Below are 16,254 nucleotides of genomic sequence, written 5' to 3'. Positions count from 1 at the left end.
CTTCCCTAGCAATCCAAGTTGTCAGTCCCTTTGGACGTTTCCAAGGGCTGATCCTTGGAAAACACATCAACAAACAACACCGTCCACGGACGGATCCCGGCAGCCTTGGGGAGGACTGAGGCAGGGGCGGGGGGTGGAGGGCAAGCAGGGGGCAGACAAGGCGAGGGGCAAGTGCTAGGCAAGCGGATTATGTCCTATTTCCTCCTATTATCAGACTTCCACGAGGAGAGACCACGATTTGTGCATGAAATGTATACCCCGAAGTGGATAAGACTCTGAAGGCAGCATCTGAGGAAGTTAACCTTGGCTGGTTGGAGTTAAGGGGGGGTAGGGGTGAGGCAAATATTTCTGTTTGTGCCCTCCGGCTCTTCCCAGCACCGGCTGTCAATCCCGACGCTTGTTATCCTCACAAGGCTTCAGTTTGTTTGCCTGATCTCAGCAAGGTTTTCTTCCACAAGTAGAACTATAATTGCTATAATTCTACTGTATCATTTGGATCATTGCAGTATTGTTGTTTTCTCTCCCTCTTTCTCTCCTCCTAACACTGCAATAACGCGCTCCAGTGTTAAATTAGCAGGTTGCGGAAGACCATAAATGAATGAAAGTTTGTTAAAAAAAAAAAAAAAGAAAATAAATAAATAAAACAGCAAAATTACTTGGCAAAGGGGATATCACATCACAGAGAATCCTTGAGTGTAATCAGGACTTATTGTCTTCCCTTCCAATGGCTTCCAAATTGGTAGCCAGACCCCAGTGAAGTTTATTTCTATTGTTTAAATACATGTTTTGAAGAGGTTGAGCATAATTTAAGGAGACCTGAGTGTCCGGTGAGGCTGGAAGCCCATCACTGCCTTATTTATCTATGTGTATACTGCACAGCAAATTAAAACATCTCAAATGCAAAGTGTGCAAGGTTAACTCTCCTCCAAACATTTTCACCCCTGGAAAATGACATTTACTGCCACCCCCTTATCCTGAATTTCTTGCGAATATAATTTTGAAACTGCAGTGTAGAATTAGTTCTCAGCACGGAAAGGAAAGGGGGTTTCTTCCATCCGCCTCTTCTAGGTAATTATTATTTCCAGTCCTGGGGACAAGCCTCGTCTTTCACCATAAACAACAGTTTTAAACACTTCTGACCCTCACTTCCAGGCATAACTGTCATTTTTATCTCAGTGATTGATTTGTAAAGGCAGATGAACCTGCAAACTATTGTTTTCTAGGCAGCCCAGGAAAAATAAAGCAGCAACAACAACAGTTACAGACCCCAAAGACTAGAGGAGTCAGGAGTTGTGAATAACCAAGTACAAATGTGAAAAATATTACCACTAAAATGAAATTCCTCTGATTCGTGGGTAAAAGAAAGTGAGATGAAAACACAGTGAAGTGTCATTTTGCTGAGAGCAAATATGAAATTGGCTAACCTAAAACTTTTTATACATACCCTATAGCCCAATTCTTACAAGTCTAGCTACTCAACAAATCAATAAAATTCTTCCTAGACATTAGAAGTATCTTTTTTGTTTGTTTGTTTTCTAAAATAACAAATGGGAAGGGCACCTGGCTGGCTCAGTCCGCAGGGAACGCGACTCCTGATCATCCGGTAGTGAGTTCAAGCCCCATGTTGGGTGTAAAGCTTACCTTAAAAACAATAAAATTAACAGATAGGATAACACATATATCCTAAACCCATTTTCTGGTTACACACCATGGAGACGCCAGCAGGTTCTGTCTCCCGGTGGGTATGCTGGAAAAGTTCTCTGTTGTTTTTTAATTTAATCTTTCGGGAATAGGAAGAGTCAATTGTAGATTTTGAAGTTGGTATTGAATTGTGACAAAGATCATCTCAGGGCTGTCGGGGCCTTTCTCTCCAAAGTGAATGGACGTGCCTTCCCAGGAGCGTCCTCACTGGGGAAGACTGGTTAGAAATACCAAAAATAAACAAAATAAAAATAACAAAGCTTGTGTTTTCACACAGGTTTCCCAAAGAAACACATTATATTCCATTAATAGAATTAGATTTAATTCCAGGGGTCATTAAGTCAGAATCAGAAATTCTATGTTAACCTCCTCTTTTACAGTGGATGATTAAAATTAGAATACACCCCAGCAGAAAGTCCGACTTCTCTTTTAAAAAAAGGAGAACAGCTGCAGAAGGGGGAGGAGGGAGACGGAAGCAAAGAAATCTTCCACCGAAAGAGTTGAAACCCTGTTAGGCTCTCAGAAATGATTTGTGCGTTTGTGTCGCTTTTTGTTTAACACGATCTATTTGGGACTCAGTTTTCAGCCCACTCCCTGCGTGTGCGGAGCCGACTCTGAAGTCACGGAGCCACCCAGCAGCCGGGTCTTGCGGATTTCCGATGCAGGGCCCTCCGGGGAGGGAAAAGTGCCTCCGTTTCTCCCAGCGACCAGCCGCGGGGACACCCGAGAGGGTCCGAGGCGAGGCTGGAGCCTTGGAGGAGACGGACGCGTCCTTCCAGCTGCGTCGAGCCCCGCTTGCCGGGAGTGGGCTCTTGGGGCTGGGGAGGAAATCAGCGCGCAGAGTGGCAGCTGAACGCCGAATGGGACAGTGTAAAAACTGGAACTGTTGGTGGGGATGGAAAAGGGAAGAATGCAAGAAAGGCAGGAGAAGATCCCAGGTGCCTTGGATCAGCAGGCAGGGCTTAAGAGGAAATCAAATGTCAGGGGTGGCTCAGGGACTCCTCGGTCCCCCAGCCCCGTCATCTGAGTGTAGGAAAAACTGGTGAGACTCAAACTAAAAAAACAGAAAGAGGGACACAGAGAGACATCTTTTTTCCTCTTGCCTGTAATAGTAGTAGTGACAGCAGCATGAGTATTAACATTATTAATGTACCTATTCCCAACCCTTCATTCCCCCTCAAGTTGTGTCTCGAATTCTCCTGCCAAGCCAGCCCGATCGTTTGGCCACCCACCCACCAGCATCCAAGAGTTATGCAGATGTTTATGGCTGAAAAAAAAAAAATCCCAGTTATGCATCCTTGTATTTTTAAATACTGACTGTAAGTGATTCAAGTATAATCCTTTGTAAAACGCTTTTCTCTTTGACACATTGAAGGGGTTGAGACCGGAAAACCCGGCGTGGATTCCCCCTCCCCGACCCCTCTCCCACCCACCACCGTCGCCCCCACCTTGCCATTGTCGGGGCCCCTGGCCGGCCCTGGAGCCCTGCACCCCGGCCAGGGGGACGTCCGTGCTAAGCCCCTCGCCCAGGTTTGGCCCAGTGTCAGTCCCAGTTGGTCTCGATTCCTCAGCGCTGGACGCGCAGGAGGTTGTCGGGTGAGAACCGCGTTCACCCACAGGCTCATTCTCTTCCCTTTGCTGTGGGAGCCAGGCCCGAGGAATTCAGAATCGTAGGCGCTCACGCACGGTAGAAGCCGAACCTGGGTCCTTCCCACCCTGGAGCCCTCGGGGCCCCCGCAGGTCCGCTCCCTGCACCGAGACCTGAGAGGGCCAGCCTCGGGGTGACCGCCTAATGGAGGCGAACTTGCGGGAAGAAGAGGGAAGGAGCCTGGGAAGAAGGGGAGCCTCCCAGATCCGCAGTGGACACTCGCCTGTCCCGGCCTGCCCGGTAGGTGCTCTAGTGAAGGCCGCGCGCCTCTGGCACAGCTTTGTCCCTAAGGGGACTTCTTCCAGAGTTAAAGACTGAGGTGAGAGAGGTTGGGGGACTCTCGGCTCAGGGTGGAGGCTAACAGCTCAGGGCGTCGGGCCACAGGAGGAAAGCGAACGCCCAGACAGCAACCGTCGGCTCGCGCCATCACCCTGACCCCTGGGAGGCCGTCGGGCCTAAAGCGGACGGCGACCTGGCGCCCCGAGATCAAGGGCTGTCCCAGGAGCGCAACCCTGGCTTTGCAAAGTACCAAGTCGGTCTGAACGCGAGCCTCAAGGCCTCGCCTCCAGGAAGCAAGGTCCTCTGGTTGGTGGAAGGGGCGCACGTCGTCGCCCAAGTGGCACCCACAGGCCTGAGATCAGAAGAAGCTCGAGCTACGGGCCAGCCCTGATGGGCTAAAGGGGAGTCTACAGGAAGAAGATGGACAACTTAGAGAATTGTTAGTTAAAAACATAAAAAAGAGAGGAAAAAAAAAAAAACGGTTGGGGCGAGTGCCCGCCGTCTCCTAAAGCTCTGCCACCGCCCCCCCACCCCTCGCCGGCCTTTCCGCACTCCAGTCCAGGCTTTGCTCGGAGCCCGCAGCCCGGCGCAGCCCGGCCTCTGGCGAGAGCCAATCACAGGGCGCCTCTCAGCACGTGGAGGAGAGAGACTCCAGAGCTCCGCGCCCGCCGCTCACTACACTTGTTACAGCTTGTCCTGAGCGCGGAGAGGGCGAGCTCGGGCCGCGTGCAGGGCGGGAGCCGGCAGCCAGCAACCGAGGGAGGCAGAGGGGCACAGAGATCGCAGTAATATCCATTATAACCAGCCATCTAACCCCACTCCCCAACACACCCCCATCCATCCCACCCTCCAGGAGAGGCAGCCAGCGGCCCGGCTCTCTGCGTCCAGGGAAAAAGCCCCAGCCATGAGCAATCAGTACCAGGAGGAGGGCTGCTCCGAGAGGCCCGAGTGCAAAAGTAAATCTCCAACTTTGCTCTCCTCCTACTGCATCGACAGCATCCTGGGCCGAAGGAGCCCTTGCAAAATGCGGCTGCTGGGAGCCGCGCAGAGCTTGCCCGCCCCACTGGCCAGCCGCGCCGACCAGGAAAAGGCCGTGCAAGGTAAGGCTGCGCCCGGCAGGCACCTGCAAAGAGCGCTGGGCACCGGTTTGGATGTTGGATGTTCAGGGGCCAGGGGCCTGGGGTTATCAAGCTGGAGATGGAGGAAAGAGAGAGAACAGCTCTGAGGCCTGGTGCCTCAAAGAGCGGCACACGTCTCGCCAGGGTCTGTCTCTCCCTTCCCCTCAGCTTCCTGAAGCACAGGCCGTGCTTCGCTTGGGGGCGGGGGGAGGGGGGCTTAGATTCTCGGTATTGGTCTTTAGGTCGTTTAAATGCTCCGTGTGGTGGCCTCGGGGGGTGCTCTGAAGAGGGGCGACAGGTCAGAAACAGCAGGTGCCGGGTGGACCTTGTAACAACTTGAAGACAAGAACCCCTAAAGCTGTGAATAGGGGTCTCCAGGCAGAGTGAGCCTCGGTCTTTCCTCTTTGGAAGATTTCTTTAGACGCGGTGTTCCCCCACCCCCCTCCGCCCTTTCTTTCTTTTTTTAATTGTAGATTACTTGTGACCTTTTAAACCCAAGCTTTGCAGAAAACATCTCCCAGGGATTACCCAAATGCTCCTTATTGTATTTGAAATGTATTTAATGTTCGGCTTCTGGGTGCTATTTTTTTTCTCTGCTGTGTTATTTTTAAAACTAGAGTTGAAATATTTCTAAGGTTTTGGGGGCTTTTTCCCCCCCTAAAATTAAAAATTCCAAAACAACCCGTCATTTTGCCCCGAACCTGTTACACTCAAGTTTCGCCTTGAGCTGAGCTGCCCGCAGAAGTATCACAGGGAGAAAGAATGGTTGGTTTCTTTTAAAATCCAAAAACCAGCGGTCCAGCCGCAGGGCCACTTGGAAGACAGGAGCAGATGGCGAGAAGGGGCCGTTTAAAATAAAACTGACTTTTTCCTTTTCTTTTTTTAGCCTGCAGTGGCACCTGTGCCAGGCGCTTCCTCGAAGGGAAAGAGCGACCTGTGCCTGTTGTACCCCCTTATAACCCCCTCCCAGGCCTTCCGGGCCCATTTTCTGCAGGACGATTTTTCTTTGCCTTTCTGTGCAAGGAGCCCCCGGCCCCCTCCCGCTGCGGGCTGTCGGGCTGGCCCGCGCTCAGGGCCACCGGGCCACCTTCTCAGCCCCCTCAGGGGTCGCCCACGGGCAGTGCCCCTGTCGCCAGCCTGGGCCTGCGTGGCAGAGCAGCAGGCAGAGGTCGTGCGCCAAGTTTTCAGGGTGGTGGTGGTGTATTTTTTTTTTTAAGTTGTTGAATGTTTTCAGATTCTCCCCTGCCCTGAAATGGGGAAGGGAAAAAAGTGTGAGAGAGAAGAGAGAGGGAGCAAAGGGAAAGAAAAAGAAAGGAAGAAAGGAGGAGGGGAGCGAGTGGGCAAAGCTCACGAAAAGGAAAAGGAAGGAAGGGGGAGAGGAGAAAGATGAGGAAAGGAAGGGAGAGACGCGGAGAGAAGGAAAGAGAGAAGGAAGGTAAAAATGAAAGGAAGAGAGGGAAAGAAAGGTGAAGGAAGGAAATGAAAGGAAGAGTGGGAGAGGGAAAGGAGAGACGAGAGGGACGGAGGGAGGACACAAGAAAAAAGGAGAAGGAAAAAGAAAGGGAAAGACGTGAAGAAAAAGAAAAAGCCAGAAAAGTGGGGAAAGAGGGGAAGGGGGTCCGAGTCCGGGAGCGCGCGGGAGGAGGGGGCCGGGCCTGGGGCCGAGCGCGGCGCAGGGGCGGCCTCGGGCGGCGGCCCGGCGGGAACGCCCGGCTGGCCGGCGCGCTGACCGCTCTCCCTTGCCCGCAGGCTCCCCCAAGGGCAGCAGCGCCCCGTTCGAGGCTGAGCTGCACCTGCCGCCCAAGCTGCGGCGCCTGTACGGCCCGGGCGGGGGCCGCCTCCTGCAGGGCGCTGCGGCGGCGGCGGCGGCGGCGGCCGCGGCGGCGGCGGCGGCGGCCACGGCCACGGCGGGTCCGCGCGGGGAGGCCCCGCCGCCGCCGCCGCCAACCGCGCGGCCCGGGGAGCGGCCGGACGGCGCGGGGGCCGCCGTGGCCGCCGCGGCGGCGGCCGCCGCGGCCTGGGACACGCTCAAGATCAGCCAGGCACCGCAGGTGAGCATCAGCCGCAGCAAGTCGTACCGCGAGAACGGGGCGCCCTTCGTGCCGCCACCGCCCGCGCTGGACGAGCTGGGTGGCCCGGGGGGCGCCGCGCACCCGGACGAGCGCCTCGGCGCGGCCAGCGGCCCCGGTGGCGCCCCGGCGGCGGGTGGCGGTACGGGCGCCGAGGACGACGAGGAGGAGCTGCTGGAGGATGAGGAGGACGAAGACGAAGAAGAGGAGCTGTTGGAGGACGACGAGGAGGAGCTGCTGGAGGACGACGCCCGCGCGCTGCTCAAGGAGCCCCGGCGCTGCGCCGTGGCCGCCACTGGCGCGGTGGCCGCCGCCGCCGCCGCCGCCGCCGTGGCCACAGAGGGCGGGGAGCTATCGCCCAAGGAGGAGCTGCTGCTGCACCCGGAGGACGCCGAGGGCAAGGACGGCGAGGACAGCGTGTGCCTGTCTGCGGGCAGCGACTCGGAGGAGGGGCTGCTGAAGCGCAAGCAGCGGCGCTACCGCACCACGTTCACCAGCTACCAGCTGGAGGAACTGGAGCGGGCCTTCCAGAAGACGCACTACCCAGACGTCTTCACCAGGTACGAGAGCGGGGCGGCCGTGGCGGCGGCCGGCGGAGAGCGCGAGCGGGCCCGGAGGGGAAGGCGGGCGGGCCGGGGCCCCGGGTTGGGGCCGGGACTTGGCTCCGGACTCGACTCAGGTGTGCCCTCCCGTCGCACCCAGCCCTGCTCACTAAAAACTACCCACCCCCAGCCCCACCCCTCCTCCGGGTTTTAAGTTTGGCCTGGGATCTCTTGCCTTCCCCAAGTCTCTCCAGTTTATTTTTTATTTTTTCAAATTACAAGTTTTAGTTAGGAATGGCCTCTCCAGAGAGGGCCCGAGAGCGCCAGCTTGCAGGCGCGCGCACCCAGAGCACGTACGCCGGCCCCCGGGCGCTGCGGTGGCCGCCGGGTCCCCGGGAGGCGCGGGGAGCGCCGCTGGCCCTCGCGGCCTCGGCCGAGCCCTGGGCTATTTTTGGCCGCTGTGTGGTGCGCGCCGGCCTCCCCCGCCCGCTGCCCAGGAGCCCGGTGGGTATCGGTTACGCTTTCGCCGTTCAGGGAAGCTGGAGCCCGCGCCCGCGGGAAAGGCCTTTCAAAAGATTCAAGTTCTGTCGTTTGAGGACTTCTGAAATGACGGAGGGGAGTCGGAACTGGGCAGGGTTTGGTGCCTGCACGTCCGCGGGGCAGCAGCCGGAGTCTTGGCCTCTCCCCACTGTCCTGCCCCCCCCCAGCCCGGCGTTCCGTTAACGTGCGCGGGCTTGCAGGGCCGGGCCCTGACTGCCGGCAGCCTGGCCGACAGTCGACCGCGCAGCTGGGGCATTTTTCTCTTTGGACAGCCGTCCAGCCGGGGTTGCCGCCTGGTCACGCTCCAGCTCCCTCTTGCCTGAGTGTTTTGGGGAAGGAGGTGAGATGACCGGACCCTTGGATGACTCGTTCATCCATCGTGGGGCGCTGGCCGGCCTGGGGGCCTTCCCCTCCCACCCCCAGGCCACCGTCTGGGCTCCCGCGAGGAGCCAGGCTCAGGGCAAACTTCCTTCAGTGGGTAGGAAGGAAGGGAAGGGGGTCTGCCTGGCGCAGAGCTCCTGGGGCGCGGGCAGCTCCTTCGCCCAAGACGTGTGCAGCTTTTCAATATGCATTTTAGAAGTGGAAAGCTGCCCGCCCCTTTGAACCGGAGGAGAAATCGCTGCTCAGACCTCAGGAGGCCCGAGCCAACTCTAAAGTGGTGTTGATCTGGCAAGTAATTGCCAAACTCTCTCCTAATCAGTAATGGAAAAGTGTGGATCTGATGCTGGCAGACACTAAACTTGATCGTCCCTCGAGCTAAAGTTGGTCCTCCTCTGGATCATCCTGTCCCTTCATCGTCTTTAAAAAAGAACATAAAATTTAAAATCAGTGTGTGCTATCAAATAGCTAACTGGCCCATCTGCCTTTTGCATTTGTGACACATGTGTATTTCAACAGGAGAAAATGAGGAGGTGTCAGTTGGCATCCAGGTCTGCCCTCCTTTGGCTTCTCGGGGCGGAACCACAGTATGTGGAGCGGGGGGCAGCTCCTCTTCGGGCTTGTTTAGAGCCCCTTGGCTCAGGCGGGAAGCCAGCCTAAAGTGCCGGTTCAGATTTGCTGGCGCTCCCTGCAGCAGGGGGCAATGGAAAGCACTTTAGGGAACCGTTTTTTCTCCAGGTCCTGAAGTTTCGGGTGTGGATGAGGGGGCCTGCCAACAGTGCAGCCCTGGGTCCCAGGCTGGAGCAGCCCCCAGTCTTTCATATTAGCGGGGGTAGAGCCGATTACTCTCTGGAGCTCAGATTTTTGGTAAACAGGTCGTAAGCCATTTTACAGCATCTTAATGGTTTCCTATTTGCCTTAATTGTCGCAGTAATAACTGCAATGACGGGGTAGGGTTTCATTCAATTGACTCCCCCTGAGATGGGCAGGGTTTGTAGTGGGCACTGGAGTCAGGAGGTGCGCAGAATTTTGTTTAATCAAAAAATTACCCCACTGAACTCTTAACAAGCTTAACGTATCTCCAGAGGGTAATGGGGAGTATGACCTAAGGGGAAGAGGGAGGGAGGCGGGGAGGGGGGTGGGGGGGTGATAGGGAGATGGAAGGAAAGGCGAAGAGCTGGAGATGGAGAGAGAAAAGCGGGGAGGGGGGAGGAGGAGGGAGACTGGAAAAAATTTTAAAGGCAGAAAGACACCGAGGGCAGGAAAACAAATTTTGCATGAGTACCTGTCCCAGGTACCATTAGGACAGAACAGGCTGTGAGCATTGTGTGCGTGTTTCTTGTCTAACTCTGGCTTCAGGGAGAATGAGGGCGAAACCAAGGGCCCAGTTAGGCTTATAGACTCAAGAAGCCACCCTTGTCACTTTTGAATATAGGATGCTACAGTGTAATATCCCATCTCCAGCAACGTGTCGTAGGTTTTTGTTTTCAACCAAATAGTAGGCACTTTGGTGGGGAAGGGATCATGAGATGCCCAGATGTTTGGGGGTGAGGGCAGGCAGCCAGGGGAGACCCTGACAGAGGAGGCCTGCTAGCAAGGGGAAAGTGGCTTGAGAAGGGCTTGTTGGAGCCTGATGTGACCTCCTGTCTGTGTCGCTTTCTTCTAGGGAGGAATTGGCCATGAGGCTGGATTTGACTGAGGCCCGAGTCCAGGTGAGCTGCCCACAGAGAGGGAGGAGGGAGAGGGAGGGGTAGGGGGAAGGGTGGGAGAGAGAGGGGGCCAATGGATTGGGGTGGGATGAGGCCCCCTTTATAAAACGAAGAGAAACAGAATCAGAAAAATAGACTCAAACCCTCATGCACAAAAAAGATGAAAATGTGAAGACCTGGGAGGTTGGAGGGGAAGATCTCTGGGTTTGGGAGCCCTGAGGAAGGGGTCCGGGACCAGAAGAGGGGTCTCAGAGTCCCTGCGCTGCTGTCAGGAGCTACCCCCCACCGCACCCCCCCTCCCCTGTTCCACAGCCCCTGGAGGAAACAATCGGAGGACTGACTTCTCCTGATTGAAATAATGGGATGGAGCATGGATTTGGTTGTTAGACAAATCCGCTCAGCTCCAAGCAGGTATTTGGCTGCGATTAAGTCTCCAATCGGGCTTCATAAAAGCCCACTTAGTGCTAGAACAAACAGGGCCATTTGAAGGCAAAATGCTGTTTGATTTCCCCTCCGCCCGCACAAGGAGCTGGCTAATGCTATTTGATTTCCCATTTTTTATAGCAATGAGCGCACATTGATCTAATAGGGAGCGAGTGCAATGCTATTAAAGGTGTCTGCAGCCCCATACCAGAGTGCATTTCCCAACCCGGGCCTCATAACCAAAGAGACGATCAACACTGGGCAGCCCCGATGGCCAACAGAAAACAGATGTCCCTGGGTTAGGAGCTGAGTGAATCACTTTACAGTCAAAATCAAGCGCTGATAAAGCACAATAAATTCCATATGGCTCATTTAATACACAACAGCTTCTTGCATTAGAGGGCTAATGATGAGGCCTGTCCCCTCCTTTCTGTTGACACATTTCTCCATTGTCAAACAGAGATGTGACAGCAACTCCGTATTTTCAGCTCAGGGGAACGAGTCGTGGGAAAGTTAAATAACTTTTAAAAAGAAAGAGAGCGCCCCCTCCCCTTCTCCTCTCTCCCTATTCACCGGAGAAGATGTAATTAAGTGAATATGAATTATTAGAGTCCTTTCGTTTACCTTTGGGGGGCCTCAGAGGTATTAATTCAATAATGAGGAATTGCAGGGGGACATCTTGATGATTGCAGTGGAGCCGGGAGAGACGATCTGTCTGGAAAAGGTTTCCACGTTCTTTGAGGGCATTCTGCATCCACTGCCTCCTCCCCTCCTTTACTCCTTTCACTGGCATCGAGGAGTGGCGGATATTCTCGTCTAGACAGATTTGGATACACAAAAGCTGCCCACCCAGCCTCGTCCCATCGAGTCTTACCTTTTCAAGCCTCTGAATTTCCACACTAGAGTGTTTCTCCCATTCACAGATAGATTACTTGAGGGCTGTGGAATCTTACGGATGGGCCCCTTTTCAGCGGAATTTTAAATAATCGACCCGTGTGGATTCTGGATTTCTCTTGCCCTAGGTGGCTGTCTAGAAGTCAAGCCAAGCTTAGATACCAGTGCTAGTAAGACAACCTAGTGTGTATATATCAAAGGCATGGATGTCTTGAAATTAAACACACACACACACACACACACACACACAAACTCCTCGGGGATCACTTACATTATATTTTAATATAACTCTGTATAGCCCTGGAGTTCATTCTTAATTTTTAGACTTGTGTGCAGGCATCAACCCAAGCCTAAAAATATTAATGCCTTCAGGGGAGAAGGAGCATATCTTATTAGCTGTGGGTGTGATGAGCAGGTCACATAAAAATAATTTCATGCTCCTGGGAGTTATTTTTAGACCATGGTAGCTGCCACATTTCAGGTAAAGGTCTCTACTAAAACTGCTTTCTATTAACAATTAGGAAGATACCTTGTGCTGGAAACCTCCCGCAAGCCTAGAACTGTCTTATTTAAATAACCTATTTAAACCAAGTCCCGCAAAGAAATAAACGACCTGATAGCTCTGAAGATGTGTGGGGTCGACAGGTAGCTTGCACCCTGATTTCTGTTTGTCCAGGGATTGCTGCATACCCGGGCCTGGCAGTCGGCGCCTTCCTGGGTGGAACCAGGCCCTGCAGTGAGCCCCTGCAGATAGCAGGCCGCCAGGCCCCAGATTTCCTTTCCCAGAGGACTTCCCCGCTACAACGTAGACTTGTTTGCGGGGGCATTTCTTCCCTCCCTCCTAGTTTTCCCCAAGCTCCCGAATCCAGCTTAGTGCTCTTGGGTGTTCAAGAACTATTTCTGGAAAGAATAAGTGAACCGCCTCCCCGAGACCCCCTTTTCAACACAGCAGGGACTTTGTGGGCTCCCGGGTAAACCTGAGACAGGCGAAAACAGCTGATGCGCAGCAGAGGGCTGACGTGTGGCCATCCCTGGGTGGCTGTCCCCCCCGCCAAGAGTCACTGCCCAAGGCGAGCTTGCACATGCTGTATTTTATTCATTCCACATCAACAGCCTTATGAGTAAAGTTTTATTATCACCATTTTACAGATTAGAAAACTGAGGTTGAGAGGTTTAAGCGACGTGCCTAAAGATGCACAGTGAGCAGGTGGCAGCGGAGACGGTTAAACCTCAGTTTCCCCAACTCTAAACACCGCTTTCTTCCAACTTGGCAAGGAACTAGGCTATTCCAAATGTGCGCTGGAAAGGCCCTGCTCGCCCCCTGTCTCCTGCCGGCTCTAAGTTGGGGCTCCTTTTCGCCCCCGTCTGGCCCCGGGGCGGGGGGCGGCTCTGAGTCAGCCGAGGCCCCGGGGGGCGAGTGGGCGCCGGCCTCCGCCGAGGGGAGGGCGCGGGGGGGGGGCAGGCCCGAGCGCCCGCCGCCCCCGGAGCCCCGCCGCCGACCCGGCTCTCTCCGCCCCGCAGGTCTGGTTCCAGAACCGTCGGGCGAAGTGGCGCAAGCGGGAGAAGGCGGGCGCGCAGACCCACCCCCCGGGGCTGCCCTTCCCGGGGCCGCTGTCGGCCACGCACCCGCTGAGCCCCTACCTGGACGCCAGCCCCTTCCCTCCGCACCACCCGGCGCTCGACTCGGCCTGGACGGCCGCCGCCGCCGCCGCCGCCGCCGCCTTCCCGAGCCTCCCTCCGCCTCCGGGCTCGGCCAGCCTGCCGCCCAGCGGGGCGCCGCTGGGCCTGAGCACTTTCCTCGGAGCCGCCGTGTTCCGACACCCGGCCTTCATCAGCCCGGCGTTCGGCAGGTAACGCGCGGCCTCGGGGAGTCTGTCTGTCTGTCTCTCGTACGCACACAGGCTGGGGGCAGGGAGGAGGCCGGAGGCAGGAGACCGGCAGCGGCTACGCACGTCTTCGCTCTTTGGCCAACCCTCAGATTTAGCCAAAGGAAATACTCTCTAATTTTTTGCCTCAAACTGTGTGGATCTCGAAGGGAATGAGCTGGGGCCGAGGAGCAGAGGGGAGGGCGGTGGCAGTGCCAACACCCGTGACGACTGGGAGTGCTCAGGGAAAGCTGTAAAAGTACCATCGAAGGCACCAGCCGCCGGGGCCATAGGTGGTCTGTGTGTAAACGTGTGCAGGTGTAGCCTGCAGAGCTGGGATGACTGTCAGCCTTTTTTTTTTTTTTTTTTTTGCAAAAATCCTTCCCCATGCTCCAAAGCCTGGCAGAGGAACACAGCTCTGGTTTCCACACGAGCCCGGGAGCCACGGGCCCTCTGGGTGCAAAGAATTCTTTCTTCTTCCCCAGACTCTAACTTCCCTGTCACTCAAGTGACCCGCTGCCAACCGTACCCCCATATGTGCAACCCCCCGACCCTCAGCGCGGCACAAGACAACGAAATAAAAGAGACAGTTCATCGTATATTATAATTCCCTTTCTTTAAGTGAACATCGAATGATGAAATAAAAAGTCTGTATTATCACCCAGACAAAGAAACAAAGGAGGGATGTATTAAGTTGGAAAGTGCAGTGAAAATAAAACTGAATGCAGCTTCAATGATCTCTCTTTGGGAGAACAAAGAAATAATAGATTCATCCAACTGCGCAGCCACTTAACAAAAATCATCTTTAGAGAAAAGTTTCAAAAAAAGACGCTAAGTAAAAGTAGTTTCATGTAACAAACCAATAAAATAAACAGCGAGAGGGCATTGAAGTGTAGTTAGTGACTCAGTTTACCTATGGAACCAGGGCATCTTACACCCTCTCCAGGCCACACTGTATTGTTTTTTCTGGGAGAACAACATTAAGTAGTGTGTCCCTCGAAACCCCCCCCGCCCCCCCGCCCGCCCCCTTTCCCTTCTGACAAGTGACTTGTAAAAGCTGGCGAAGCCCGGCTGGAGTGCCCGACTGGGAGATTTGGGGAGGCTGCAAGAGCAGTGCGGTGGGGGGGCCTGAGGGCGTGGGGGGTGGCTGGGGGGGAGCCTTCCGCTCCCCCCCTCGAAGCCAGGTGGGCTCATTTCTAATCCTGGAAACTCCGAGTTGGCCCTGTGGGAGTTTGGAGCCAGAGCCCTGGGGGGGAAGGAGGGGGGACTTGGGGGGTTTGGGGGGGCTCTGGCCTCAGCCGCTAGTCCGCAGTGCTGTGCGAAGGGGGTGGAGGCACCGTGAGAAGCAATCCCGGCGCCGCCCGGAGTTGGTGGCACGGACCGGGGTCCCAGGCTTGGGGGCCCAGGCTTGGGCGTCGCCGTGCACCGCGCGCGAGGTCGCGGGGTTCGGGGGCTCTCTGGGGCAAGGGGCGGCGGGACGGCGATGGGAGGGAGTGTCGCGCGCCGCACGCGGGCCGGCGGGGGAGCGGAAGTCAGCGGGCGGCGCCCCCGCCCCCACCTCGCGGTCCCCGGCTGGCGCGGGAGGGCGGCCCTGTGGGCGGAGGCGCCCCGGGGAGAGCGCGAAGTCAGCAGCGTGGGTCTCGGTGGGGCTTGATCCCAGCCCCCGCCCCCCGTGTCCTCTTCTCCTTTTCCGCTCTGCCTCCCCCTCCTGGCCCTTGGAGCTCCGGCCCGAGAATTCACCCCCTTAGGCGAAGCCACACGATCCAGGCGCCCGCGCCGTTGGCTTTGGGGCCCCAGGACCCGCCTGCGCCCCGGCTCCGGGCCCTCGGGGTGCCTGGCCCCTTGGCCTTGCCCGCGTGGCCCCCCGCCCCAGGACAGGCCCCCGGCGCCGCAGCCCCCCGCGCACGCCCCCGCGGCCTTGCCTCCCGCCGCGCCTCGCGCACGCTCGCGGCCCTCGGCTCGGCTGCTGAGAGGCGGCGGCCACCGCTCGGCTCCCGAGGCCGTGACCGCGCTGTTTGCTCTCCCCGCAGGCTCTTTTCCACCATGGCCCCCCTGACCAGCGCGTCGACCGCGGCCGCGCTCCTGAGACAGCCCACGCCGGCCGTGGAGGGCGCGGTGGCGTCGGGCGCGCTGGCCGACCCGGCCACCGCGGCCGCAGACAGACGCGCGTCTAGCATAGCGGCGCTGAGGCTCAAGGCCAAGGAGCACGCCGCGCAGCTCACGCAGCTCAACATCCTGCCGGGCACCAGCACGGGCAAGGAGGTGTGCTAAAGGCTGCCCTCCTCCGTCGCGCCCCGGGCGCACCCCGAAAGGTCACCTCACTCAGCACCACTCAAGACCAAATGGAAACAGAGGACCAGCACACTCCCGAGACGGCACTGAGAGAGCGCGGCCGCCTTCGCAGCTGCCTGGACGCGGGCAAGGCAGCCCCGGCGCTACCGGACGTGGCACCTCCTCGGCCGCCTGTCCCCCGCCCCGCCCCGCCCCGCCCCGCCACTGCCAACCTCGCGCCCTCTCCAGCGTCCACTCGCTCCCGTTCTTACTTTGCTGAAAGCATCGGGGAGGTTTTCTCTCCAAGACGCCTGGTATTGAAGTTAAAAGAGTTAAAAAAAAAAAAAAAAGAAAAACAAACAAAAAAAACAAACCCAACCTCTCTCCCTCCTGGCACCCCACTTAGCTTTTTATTTTGTTTCTTCCTTTAAACAGCATTTTGGCGCTCTAAGTTGATCTCCCCTGCGTGGGCCCCGGCGTGAAGCCAGGGCCAGGGAAGCGAACGAGTCTGTAAGATAGCTAACAGTGCACTTAACAGAAAGGGGCGTCTTGTTCTTGTTCTCTTCTTTATCATACACCAACCAAGGTTTTTATATCAAACCAAAGGGAAATACTCTGCTAGAATATGGACTGTTGAAGTCACCAAACTGTGATTATTGATTCTGTACATACCATTGTTATTAAAAAAAAAAAAAAGAACAGAGCTTTGTATATTTGAAATGTTATAACGCAATTGCACTCAGCGTGGTATGGTAAAAGTTTGTCCTCCCGTAGATTCTTACTGTGTTGTAGATACGGTAGGGTTCCTAGACAAATA

General features: G+C 56.1%; 1 protein-coding gene across 1 annotated transcript; it reads left to right on the top strand.

Moving 5' to 3' along the window:
- The first annotated feature begins 4,330 nt into the window (after positions 1–4,330).
- On the top strand, positions 4,331–15,793 carry ARX (aristaless related homeobox). Its single transcript, XM_072744856.1, has 5 exons — positions 4,331–4,728; positions 6,496–7,375; positions 9,942–9,987; positions 12,823–13,151; positions 15,197–15,793. The coding sequence occupies exons 1-5, from the start codon at positions 4,533–4,535 to the stop codon at positions 15,435–15,437; spliced, it is 1,692 nt and encodes a 563-aa protein (XP_072600957.1). The 5' UTR covers positions 4,331–4,532; the 3' UTR covers positions 15,438–15,793.
- The last annotated feature ends 461 nt before the right edge of the window (positions 15,794–16,254 follow it).

The sequence above is a fragment of the Vulpes vulpes genome, chromosome X (genome assembly GCF_048418805.1).
Source record: "Vulpes vulpes isolate BD-2025 chromosome X, VulVul3, whole genome shotgun sequence".
In the NCBI taxonomy this organism is placed as follows: Eukaryota; Metazoa; Chordata; class Mammalia; order Carnivora; family Canidae; genus Vulpes; species Vulpes vulpes.
Note: the sequence above shows the minus strand (reverse complement) of the source record. Positions and strands in the feature narration are given on the sequence as shown.